Genomic DNA, 13632 nt, shown 5'->3' with positions numbered 1-13632 from the left:
TACAGTAGAAGCAATGCTGTCATCAGATGCCACCTGGAACGCCATCAACACGTTTGCGACGTGGTCGTCACAGACTTGCGTTCTATTGAAAGAAGAAGAGCGAATGACGCCAGTTACACGACAAGGAAGAATAACTCCTTAGGTAGCAGAAAGAAGAGTAGTAGCTAGATCCTCCGCTCACGAAGTAATGCCTGACGGCGGTTCTCATGTGGGATTAGGGGAAAGAGGAAAAAGAGGTTATGGGTTTAGTGGGTAGGGGTGTTAGCGTCTAGTTTTAGTATGACATCCATACATACATCAATACATAAATACATACATACATACATACATACATACATTTTTTCCTCCAGCAAAACTAGATTGACAATTTTGATTTAGAGAGCAGGTAAGATTATAGTAAGATTTTAATACTCACACTATTTTCATATTGAGCGTGAATCGTAAATAAGCTGTGAGTACGAAGATCTTTCTTAGGAGCTATTAATGGAAATCTTGAATATGTTCTATCCATAAATAGATCACAATCAATAAATCTTTTTGCAAATGTTGGGTTCCAGAGAAGTAAAGAATTGTCATTACCACTGGTAATTAATTCTACTGACAGTTCACCACCTTGATACTTTAACAGACTACTCCATTTCTCTGTTTTCAGTACATTGTAAAACTCTACAATACCTCCTAGCATTTTTGGCATAACTGGTTCTGACCCTTTCCAGTGGAACATATTCACTTCCATTGATTTAAAAGTCATTTCAATAGCTGCATGCGGATATCTATTAGATAGATAGATAGATAGATAGATAGATAGATAGATAGATAGATAGATAGATAGATAGATAGATAGATAGATAGATAGATAGATAGATAGATAGATAGATAGATAGATAGATAGATAGATAGATAGATAGATAGATAGATAGATAGATAGATAGATAGATAGATAGATAGATAGATAGATAGATAGATAGATAGATAGATAGATAGATAGATAGATAGATAGATAGATAGATAGATAGATAGATAGATAGATAGATAGATAGATAGATAGATAGATAGATAGATAGATAGATAGATAGATAGATAGATAGATAGATAGATAGATAGATAGATAGATAGATAGATAGATAGATAGATAGATAGATAGATAGATAGATAGATAGATAGATAGATAGATAGATAGATAGATAGATAGATAGATAGATAGATAGATAGATAGATAGATAGATAGATAGATAGATAGATAGATAGATAGATAGATAGATAGATAGATAGATAGATAGATAGATAGATAGATAGATAGATAGATAGATAGATAGATAGATAGATAGATAGATAGATAGATAGATAGATAGATAGATAGATAGATAGATAGATAGATAGATAGATAGATAGATAGATAGATAGATAGATAGATAGATAGATAGATAGATAGATAGATAGATAGATAGATAGATAGATAGATAGATAGATAGATAGATAGATAGATAGATAGATAGATAGATAGATAGATAGATAGATAGATAGATAGATAGATAGATAGATAGATAGATAGATAGATAGATAGATAGATAGATAGATAGATAGATAGATAGATAGATAGATAGATAGATAGATAGATAGATAGATAGATAGATAGATAGATAGATAGATAGATAGATAGATAGATAGATAGATAGATAGATAGATAGATAGATAGATAGATAGATAGATAGATAGATAGATAGATAGATAGATAGATAGATAGATAGATAGATAGATAGATAGATAGATATAGATAGATAGATAGATAGATAGATAGATAGATAGATAGATAGATAGATAGATAGATAGATAGATAGATATAGATAGATAGATAGATAGATAGATAGATAGATAGATAGATAGATAGATAGATAGATAGATAGATAGATAGATAGATAGATAGATAGATAGATAGATAGATAGATAGATAGATAGATAGATAGATAGATAGATAGATAGATAGATAGATAGATAGATAGATAGATAGATAGATAGATAGATAGATAGATAGATAGATAGATAGATAGATAGATAGATAGATAGATAGATAGATAGATAGATAGATAGATAGATAGATAGATAGATAGATAGATAGATAGATAGATAGATAGATAGATAGATAGATAGATAGATAGATAGATAGATAGATAGATAGATAGATAGATAGATAGATAGATAGATAGATAGATAGATAGATAGATAGATAGATAGATAGATAGATAGATAGATAGATAGATAGATAGATAGATAGATAGATAGATAGATAGATAGATAGATAGATAGATAGATAGATAGATAGATAGATAGATAGATAGATAGATAGATAGATAGATAGATAGATAGATAGATAGATAGATAGATAGATAGATAGATAGATAGATAGATAGATAGATAGATAGATAGATAGATAGATAGATAGATAGATAGATAGATAGATAGATAGATAGATAGATAGATAGATAGATAGATAGATAGATAGATAGATAGATAGATAGATAGATAGATAGATAGATAGATAGATAGATAGATAGATAGATAGATAGATAGATAGATAGATAGATAGATAGATAGATAGATAGATAGATAGATAGATAGATAGATAGATAGATAGATAGATAGATAGATAGATAGATAGATAGATAGATAGATAGATAGATAGATAGATAGATAGATAGATAGATAGATAGATAGATAGATAGATAGATAGATAGATAGATAGATAGATAGATAGATAGATAGATAGATAGATAGATAGATAGATAGATAGATAGATAGATAGATAGATAGATAGATAGATAGATAGATAGATAGATAGATAGATAGAGATAGATAGATAGATAGATAGATAGATAGATAGATAGATAGATAGATAGATAGATAGATAGATAGATAGATAGATAGATAGATAGATAGATAGATAGATAGATAGATAGATAGATAGATAGATAGATAGATAGATAGATAGATAGATAGATAGATAGATAGATAGATAGATAGATAGATAGATAGATAGATAGATAGATAGATAGATAGATAGATAGATAGATAGATAGATAGATAGATAGATAGATAGATAGATAGATAGATAGATAGATAGATAGATAGATAGATAGATAGATAGATAGATAGATAGATAGATAGATAGATAGATAGATAGATAGATAGATAGATAGATAGATAGATAGATAGATAGATAGATAGATAGATAGATAGATAGATAGATAGATAGATAGATAGATAGATAGATAGATAGATAGATAGATAGATAGATAGATAGATAGATAGATAGATAGATAGATAGATAGATAGATAGATAGATAGATAGATAGATAGATAGATAGATAGATAGATAGATAGATAGATAGATAGATAGATAAACAACTAACTTTGGAGCTAGTTCCTCATAAACTCTTTTTGGCTTAGACCCTTTAGACATTTTGGATTTTAATGCGTCCTTGAATTCCAATTTTTCCTCTGCATGTTTATCCCGTCCACAACTGTTGACATGTGGTATATTTTCATAATGCTTGCCATTTAGCCACAGGAGTGTTCCATTACACAAAATACTTGGTACTTTCTTATTTTGACAATTATAATATCTGCAAAAACGAAAAATATTGATTATTTTTATCATTCAAAAATTAATAACTCAAAAAGTTCATACAGTTTCATGAAAAAAAAACTGAAGTTTAGAAACAGCGGCTATTTAAAATTTTCAAAATATTGAAAATACAGTAAGTTATCGGAATGATTTAGTATTTTTATTGTTTAATCACTCGCAAAAATTTATGCGAGGAGATTATTAATTGTATTTAGTAGCAAATAAAATACCTTCTAAAGGGAACACCATTATCATCATTATCAGTGTGCTTACAATGGTATTTATGACCATTGTAAGCAAGCGGCATGATTAAATGCAATTAACATAAATTAAATGATTTAATTAAAGGAAATAAATGTCACGTAAGGTAAAGGGCCCTATTATGAGACAGTGTCCATATTTATGATACAGGACTGAATTATGCGATAAATAAAAAAAAAAGATCGAGTTAACTTGAATATAAAAATTATAATAAATCGGTATTTAACTAAGTTTCTAAGATGATCCTTTAATTTTATGATTAATTTAATAGATATAATTAAAAAAATATTTGAAATTGCTTGGCTTAAAATTTGCGCTCTTACAGACCTTTAAAAGGAGTGAAACAGCGACGAGTATCCAATTTTGTAGCCTGGTAAAAAACATTGTTTTTGTGACTTTTATTCACGTGTTACATATTAATTGAAAGCTAAAGAGTTGTAAATTGAGTGAGTATAAGTATTTTTAAGTTATTTTTAACAAAAGTATTTAATTTTTGGGTGTCTCATAATACGTACAGTTATTTGCTTGCATGTACGGTTTTATGAGACACTTTATTAGGTGTCTCGCGCAACATGGACATATGATTTTGTTTATAGTCCCAGTTAGTGAGACAGTGAGTTTTAACAGTCATAAATATAAGTAGTAATTAATAATTTATAAAAAAAACGGTGTGTATGTATAACTGAGAACCTAATTATTGTATAAAAACTCAATTTAATATTTCTTAGTAAGTATGTCACATTTATTAGTGAAAAATTATGAATCTAACCTAAAACTCTGACAGCATGCTGATGTACAAAATTCATTTTTTAATTATTTCAAGTACTTAAATTTTATAATTAACTTGTATAATATTCGAAACATTACTATAAATATTGATTTTTCTTATATTTCAGATTATATAACAACAAATACTTATAAAAATTTTTTTTAAAATATGGCTAAAAAATCAACACAATCGAAGTTGAAAAAGAAAACAAATCCTGCAAAAAAATATGTAGTAACGTCTGAGAATGTAATTAAAAATTCAAAAAAAAAGAAAATGTCAACGATTGAATTACAGTACAGAAAATGTTGAAAAAGCTTTAAAAGCTATAAAAGATACCGGAATGTCTTTAAGAAAGGCTGCTGTTGCCTTTGGTGTACCGGTTGTAACTTTGGGGAGAAAGAAAAATTTAGATCCAGGAGAAACCAAAAGTAAAACTGGCCCAGGCATAGTTTTGAGTGATGATGAAGAAAAACAGATTGTTACATGGATATTACATCGAGTAGAGATTGGAGTGCCTGTTACCAAAAGTGAGTTATTGGACAATATCCAAAAGTATGTCAAAAGTTAAGAAAAAAACACCATTCAAAGACGATCGTCCTAGTCGATACTGGTACGAAAACTTTAGAAGAAGGCACCCCGAATTGTCAATTCGAAAACCCCAAAAATTGAGTATGACTCGAGCAGCAGTAACGCAAGAAGATCTTCAAGATTGGTTTGCAAACAACAAAATATATTTAGAGAAAAAAGATTTATTGAGTATTCTTCCGAGTCGAATATTTAATTGTGAGGAAAGTAGCATTAGTTGTGTCCTGATGCTGAGAGTGTGTTGGCAGCAAAGGGGACTCGTGCGGTTTACAAAGTTGTTGACGGTGGTAAGGAAGCTTTAACAGTATTATTTATGTACAGAGCTGATGGTATTCATGGTCCTCCGATGCTCTTGTACTCTTATAAGAGAACTGTACTAAAAAAAATAATTGAGAATACTCCAAATGGTTGGGGGATTGGAATTTCGGACAACGGCTGGATGACAACCGAAACCTTTTATGAATATATAACAAACGTATTCTATCCTTGGCTAGTCAAAGAAAATACGGAGTTTCCAGTAATAGTTTACATGGATAACCATTCAACCCATCTTAACTTGCCATTAGTAAATTTTTGTCGAGAAAAAAGATCGAATTGATTATGTTGCCGCCAAATTCCACCCATATTATGCAACCACTGGATATATCGTTTTTTTGCTCGACGGGCAGAAAGCGTCAACTTTCGGCCCGCTGCGCTAAATGAAGTTGCCACTTTCTGCCTTCGTCGAGCAAAAAAATAGCATACACTCCTCGGGAAGTAAATAAGAAAGCCTCAGATCACATGTTTGTTGACCTCGGCTTCGACTCGGCCAACAATTACATGTGATCTGAGACATTTCTTACTTTACTTCCCTCGGTGTTTAATATACTATTTCCATCCATTTAAGGAATCGTGGAGAAAATGTGTACCTAAGTGGAAAAATGAGCAGAGTGAGACATCAGTAACCAAAGAAAATTTTCCTCTTGTTCTTCAGTATACTCTGGATAATATGCCTAATGCTGAGAACGTGGTTCAGAGTGGTTTTCGAGGATCAGGGCTCTATCCATTTGACTCTAAAGCGGTAGATTACAATGTTTTAAATAAGGGGAAGAAATCAAAACAAAAATTTGAAAATAATGACATTTTTAAGGCCAATGAAGTTACAGAAGAACAAAGATTTTTACATGAGTTTGAAAAAAATTTACAAGAGGAACTACTTTTGGATTTTTATGCGGCAGCGAGTAGTGGATCATGGACGGGTGATGTGGAGAAGAAAGCTTTGTTTGATTATTGGTTACAAATTTACAAAAATTCAACGGGTATTTAAAACAAATAATTACATTAACTTATTTTACAATTATCAACTTTAAGTATAATCGAACTATTTTTTACTTCATTTACAATTAATTTATTTTTACTATTGATTTTTTGAAATTTTATACGTACAACTTTTTTAGAATTTTATATATTCGAAATCAATTTTTCAGCTAACATAAATTTAATCTATTTTAAGTTTGTACTAATATTAACACCTTTTTTTTTTTGTAGAATATCTGTTTGAATAATTTGACATAAATTCTCTTTAGTATATACATATAATCATTTCAATAATAGGTGAAACTCCAAGAAAGAAACCAATTATCTTGAGCAATGAGGTTTTACATGATCCCAAAATCCTTGATATTCTTAAATATAGGTCGCGTTCTAGTCAAGAAAACAATGTTGAAGATGTTGATCCAGGAATCAATCCCTTAATAAATAATAGAGCAACTTATAATGAAGAATATGAAACAAATTTCAAAGCAGAGAGTTGCAATACAAGATGGCAATCTGTCATTATTTTCGATAATCAGACGAGTATGAATAGCGACGAAAATGGTGTTGGGGCAATCAATGATACTTATGACATTGTATGCGATCTGCCAGTTCAGATAATTGATCAAGAATCATTAGTTAGCACTAATCCCATGCCAGACACACTTAGCAAACATTCTCCGATCGCTGCAAATTCAGGAGTTGCTTCTGATAACAATTTACTATTACAAAATCAAAGTGATCCTATTGACGTACAATCACTCCTTATAGACAAATGTTCATATAACCAGGATTATCAGCAAGGTACATACATTTCAAAATAATACATTTCACGTATTATTTTGATTTTATTAATAAAAATCATAAACTTTCAGGACTTGAAAATAATCAAGAAAACATTTGTAAATCAATCGATCGACAAAGTTCAAGCGTGAAAAAAAATTCTCCAAAAGCAGACAAAAAAGGTAATGTGAAATTTTTTTTTTAGATTATAATTATGTATCAAAAAGGTATTTAATAAAATTTTCGCGATTTTTAGTTTTAGATAATTCGCCTAAAAAGCCATTCAAAGAAATATTTACATTACCTGTCGAATATTTACCGAAAAAAAAGGTGTAGAGTTGAAAAGTCGGGTAAATCAAAATTACCTTCTGTTGGAACATCTGACGAATGGTATCAGTCTGAATTGGAAAAAGAAAAAATTAAGAAACAGCAGCAAGATAAAAAACTAAAACGGAAAGAATTACAAGACGAAAAAAAAAAGCTCCAGGAAAAAGTAAAGGAAATTCAGAAAAAAAAAAGAAGAGAAATAAATTATTTATTATGTGACTATTGAATTGTTATTTTGTAACAATTTATCTAATTTCTTTGATAATTGTGAAAAATGATCTCATATTAATAAAAAAAAAAATCATATAGATATCGCTTTACTTATTTTTCAGCTGTCTCATAAATAGGGACCTCTTTCATGAGACATTGGGGTCATATGTCTTAAAACTGTCTCATAAAAGGGATCATAAAGGTTGTTAGAAAAAATGGTTTATTTTTATTTATTTGTTAGATAAAATTGAGTTTAAATACATAATAGCTGTCTAATAATGACAGAGAAATGATATAATACCATCCAAATGGTATTTTTCTCTTAAATACTTTTCTAAGCAGTGAGAATGTCCCACCTACCTTAGAATCTGTCTCATAATAGGGCCCTTTACCTTAATAAACTTTACACACAAAGCGTAATAAGGAAAATTGTGAACTCAATGAACAAAAAAGCATCGGTCTGAAGTACGTAATTTTATAAAATAAAAAACAATCGGCTGCAGATGTTTGAATTTGAATTATTTTTAATATATTCTACACAAAAGAAAATGAACTACGTCAACGAAAAATAATTTAAAATAAAATAAATTAGTTTTTTGATTCTTTAAACAAAAATATTTGTATATAATGAAGATTGATTTCTTAGATTATTTTTGTAATAACTTTGTTAATAAGGTCATATTTATTTCTCAACAATTTAAAAATTATAGGAATTGTTTATTGTCATAATAAAAATATTTAATGAAATAATTGTTGAATACTTACCTTGAAAACTTCATGATTCTATAGATTTAAGAATCTTAAGGCATTCTAAAAAAGAAAAGAGTAGGAACTAATCAGGGGAACCAAGATAAATCATTCTTTGAACCTCGAGGATAGATGACATTATTCTCCTTTTAAATAAAAAAGAAATAATCTACCCTTTTTTATAAAAAGAAAACGGGTAATTTAATGGATATACCCAAGTGATCCGGAAAAATAAGTAGTACAGACGATTATAGGCCGAGACAAGTAACTCCTTGCCCTTTCAGAAGAGGAGAATTTTTCTTCTATTGATTAATAACAATTTCAAGTACCCGTTTTTTCTTAAAATAATAACGGATACTTTGATTCTCCTTCCAAAGTAATGCATGAGAAGAAAAATAAGTAGTAATGTCCCTTATAGGTGAAGACAAGTAACGCTTTCACCATTCCGGCAATAAAGATTATTTGTCATGCAATCGATGTGCATTTTGCTTCCCGCTTCCTGAAAATAAAAAAAGGTAGTGCAATTCTTATATTCACTCTTCAAAGGCGAAAGGAATCGCATTCAGACATTTAAGGAATAAATACATTTTTTATCCATCAAATGAAGTGATCTTTGGCTTCCCGTTTTTTGAAAATAAAAACGGATACTTTTATTTTTCTACCCGAGTGTTTCCTAGAGGAAAAAAAATTAGTAGTTACTCTTAAAAGGAAAAAGAAATCGCTTTGAGACCTTTAACGAATAAGAATACATTTATTTTCCATTAATTGAAGTGTCCTTCGGCTACGCGTTTTTTGAAAATAAAAACGGGTACTTTGATTACTCTACCAAAGTGTACCCTAATAAAAAAAAAAATTAGTATTGTCTTTTAAAAGGTGAAAGGAATTGCTTTCCGACCTTTAAGGAAGAAATATCTTTTTTTTTCCATTAAATGAAGTGATCTTTGGCTTCCCGTTTTTTAAAAATAAAAACGGTTGCTTTGATTATTCTACCCGAGTAATCCCAACTGAAAAAAACATCAGTATTCTCTCTTAAAAGTCGAAAGGAATCGCTTTCAGACCTTAAAGAAAGAAATATATTCCTTTTCCATTAAATGAGGTTCCTTTGGCTTCCCGTTTTTTAAAAATAGAAACGAGTGCTTCGATTATTTTACCCAAGTGATCCCAACTGAAAAAAACATCAGTATTTTATCTTCAAAGGGAAAAGGAGTCGCTTTTGGACGTTTAAGGAAGAAATATATTTTTTTTCCATTAATTGACGTTTCCTTCGGCTTCCCGTTTTTTGAAAAAAAAAAAAAACGGGTACTTTGATTACTCTACCCGAGTGATCCCTACTGAAACAAAGTAGTATTCTCTTTAAAAATGTGAAAAGAATCGCTTTCCGACCTTTAAGGAAGAAATACATTTTCTCCCATTAATTGAGGTTTCCTTTGGCTTCCCGTTTTTAAAAATAAAAACGGGTACTTTGATAATTCTACCCGAGTGATCCCAACTGAAAAAAACATCAGTATTTTATCTGAAAAGGGAAAAGGAATCGCTTCTGGACGTTTAAGGAAGAAATATATTTTTTTTCCATTAAATGAGGTTTCCTTTGGTTTCCCGTTTCTAAAAAAAAAAACGGGTACTTTCATTATTCTAGCAGAGTATGCCCTGGAGAAAAAAAAATAAGTAGTCACTCTTAAAAGGAAAAAGGAATCGCTGTTGGACGTTTAAGGAAGAAATACATTTATTTCCTATAAATTGAAGTGTCCTTCGGCTTCCCGTTTTTTGAAAATAATAACGGGTACTTTCATTACTCTACCCGAGTGATCTCTACTGAAAAAAAGTAGTATTCTCTCTCAAAAAGTGAAAAGAATCGCTTTCCGACCTTTAAGGAAGAAATACATTTTATTCCATTAATTGAGGTTTCCTTTGTCTTTCCGTTTTTCAAAAATAAAAACGGGTACTCTGATTGTTCTACCTGAGTCATACTCGGAGATAAAATAAGTAACAATTATAGACCCCGACGGTCGCAGTCAAGTAACTTTTTGTTCTTTTGGGAAGGAAGAAATTTTTTACCTTTAATTTATAAGGATTTCGTCTACCCGTTTTTATATATACAAAAACGGGCGCGTTGATTGTTTTACCCGCCATATCTTTGGAAAAAAATTATCTGATTTGACCCTTATGGATCGAGACCAGATAATTTTTGACCTTCCGAAGTGTACTTAACTTTAATTCTCTTACACATAAGGTTTTGAGTTTCCCGTTTTAGTAATAATAAAAACGGGTACTTTCATAATTTTACTTGAGTGATACTTGAGGTAAAATTTAGTCGTATTGACCCTGACGGTTCGTGACAATATTTTGTTGCTTTTAAAATTCCTTTTAAAATCTCATAGCTACACCTGTTGCGCCATCTCTTAGAATTATCTGATTCTATTCTTAAACTTTTCTTTTTGTCGATAAAGTAGAGAGCTTCTTTCGGTATTTTTATATTTCGGTAAATTTATATATGCCCGATAATTGAGCTTCGGTCGTGCGGGTAATGCGCCGGTTGGGAGTGTTGTGTTGACAAGGTCAATCTAAATAATTGGAGAAACTTGGCGCAAAGTTTGGTTGAAAGATTTCCAATGCGTATTTTGGATAACTACATTTATTGCGCCGGTGTCTGAGGTATCAAGGACACTTTATTTGTTTAATTTAATTAATTAACCTTAATCAAAATTTTTGCGACGATTAATTTATTCAATTTCATTAAGTATTCGTAATTAACCAATTTTGGGACGCATAAAATGTTGGATTTAATGAATTATTAGTATTGAAGGATTTTTTTTTATTTAATTTAATCCTGATTATTGACTAGTAGTGGTGCGACGATTAATCTGCCTAATCTGAATTAATTATTGTCAATTAGATTTCTTTTGTTCTTGCACTAAAATAAACTGTTGGTTAATTACAAGTTGCTGATTGCACAATTTAGCAGCGATTAATTTGTTGACGTAATTAATAATTAACAATTAAAGTATTTGCGACGAGATTAATAGTCAATTTAAATAAGTACTAGTAAGTGAACCATTGTGCGACAATTAATGGTGTAACTCAACTAATTAGTGTGAGTTAAAGTTTGCGACGCTTATTTTTTTTTTGGATTTATTTAATTATAAGTGAAATTAAATGCGACGTTGATTTTAGTTTTTTTTCCAAAAAAAAAAAAAACAAATTTAATTACGATCTAGTAAATTGAACGCGGCATACGATTTTGGCTTATTTTTGGGAATTTTATTGTTGATGGATGAACTGTGATTTTGATATTGAGATTCTTTGGACATTTAGTTTTGTTAATTAAATCCTTGCGACTTGTTCTTCAATGAAATTAATTATTAATAATTGAATTAATTGCGGCGTGCGAAATTTGATCTATTGATTATTGTGATTATGTTATTCTGGCGACCATTTATTTTTTCTTGTCAATAAATTAGAATTAATAATAAGATTTCGGCGAATTATTAGTACCCGGATGATCGTTCCTAGTTCCTCTTTAATTTAGGTTGCACCTTTTACCCGCCACCCCGACGAAGAGTCTTGGTCCGAGTAAGCCGGACACGACGTGAGTGGAGCCTAGCTCCTGGCGCCCAACAATAATGAAGCAGGTAGGCCAAATTTATTTATCTCGGACTTCGGCCTCGCTAACGCATGAGGTCGAAAAACCCGTTATAGTGTATATGCGTATAGACGTGAATGTGTATGATAATTGCACTGGTGTGCAATGAGGGGTGAGAATTGATCTCAGCCGCCGTTAGGTTATTGAGGTTAACCGTCAATCGTTAAATCTATAGCAAGATATAATGTGTGATTATGATCAGAAAGGATCGTGTGTTTGTAATCGGAAGAGAATTGACTGTATGTTTATAATGGTCTGAAATGACCTGTAATTTCAAATAGTGATTTGATCGCTGGGATCAAGTGTGTAGCGATCCGAGAGGATCGAATTTTTGACCGCTGGGATCGAGTTGTATTGCGATCCGAGAGGATCGAATTGTTGATCGCTGAGATCAAGTGTGTAGCGATCCGAGATGATCGAATTGTTGATCGCCGGGATCAAGTGTGTAGCAATCCGAGACGATCGAATTTTTGATCGCTGGGATCAAGTTGTATTGCGATCTGAGAGGATCAAATGTTAAAATATTTAAATTGATCCTTAAGGATCTGATTTATTTTTCTGATTTGAATGATTTGAATATTTGTTTAAATTAGTAATTGAATATATTTTTTCTAATTGACGCGAGAATTTACTATTCAATTCAAATTATTTTCTAAATAATTCAACAAAATTATTAAATATATGAAATTATTAACGCACTTTGTTTCTTGAAAATATTAATTTGATTTTGATAAATAAACGATTAAAATTAGTTAAATAAAGCACATTAAATGAAGTTAAATTAATAATTACTACTGATTAAATTCAATTAACCTTTGTAAAATATAATTAAATAACAATAATTTTAATTATAATTAAATATTAAAGAACTGAAGTGAAGATATTATTAATTATTAAAAGCAGAATTGAAGGTTCTTAACAAACTTGAATAATGATATTTTACTGCGTCTAATTTATTCACACAAAAAAGATAATGGCCGCGATGCTGAACACCAAGTACGCCGTAATTTTTTATTGCGTCTTAGATATTTGACCAAGAATTTACGTTGAAGTTAATATAATGCGCAAAGTTCGAATAAATGAATTTAATTAAGCACGAGACTGATAATTAGATAATAATTAATTATTTTAGCAAACAATGAAACTCAATGAAATAATTTCTATGTCAGAGAGATCGCAGGTATATTGCACTAGTCACAAGTTCCAGTACAACTTGTCTTCTTCCCGCTAAGTCATGGTGCGCATGTGCAGCAGCCATTTAACGTCGCGTTCATAAGAACGATAATAGAAGTTGCCATGAGAATGACCCATGTTAGATATTAAGTATAGATGTTTAAAGTTTGAGTATACTCATGAGAGTAATCTAGTCAATCTCCTTTGTACCGATATCAAACA

General features: G+C 30.2%; 2 protein-coding genes across 6 annotated transcripts in view; both read left to right on the top strand.

The window, feature by feature from the left end:
- Window positions 1-13632, top strand: part of LOC141525800 (aminopeptidase N-like) — a 63700-nt gene that overhangs the window by 30854 nt on the left and 19214 nt on the right. The window lies entirely within an intron of this gene.
- LOC141525801 (uncharacterized) lies at window positions 3341-12067 on the top strand. 4 transcript variants are annotated; one of them, XM_074240436.1, is made up of 6 exons: window positions 3341-4329; window positions 4780-5524; window positions 6124-6535; window positions 6831-7334; window positions 7406-7495; window positions 7570-12067. In XM_074240436.1, exons 2-6 carry the CDS (start codon window positions 5207-5209, stop codon window positions 7647-7649), a joined length of 1404 nt encoding a protein of 467 aa, XP_074096537.1. In that variant the 5' UTR covers window positions 3341-4329; window positions 4780-5206; the 3' UTR covers window positions 7650-12067. The 4 variants fall into 4 exon arrangements, with proteins under 4 accessions (XP_074096537.1, XP_074096536.1, XP_074096535.1 ...); XM_074240435.1 differs by having other exon boundaries at window positions 3341-4610; XM_074240437.1 differs by having other exon boundaries at window positions 3343-5524; window positions 6124-6297; window positions 6367-6535.

Source organism: Cotesia typhae, unplaced genomic scaffold (genome assembly GCF_013202065.1).
Source record: "Cotesia typhae breed Kobodo isofemale line unplaced genomic scaffold, CoteBio_Ctyphae contig_27, whole genome shotgun sequence".
NCBI classification, from domain to species: domain Eukaryota; kingdom Metazoa; phylum Arthropoda; class Insecta; order Hymenoptera; family Braconidae; genus Cotesia; species Cotesia typhae.
This window is presented reverse-complemented; position numbering and strand designations above follow the sequence as displayed.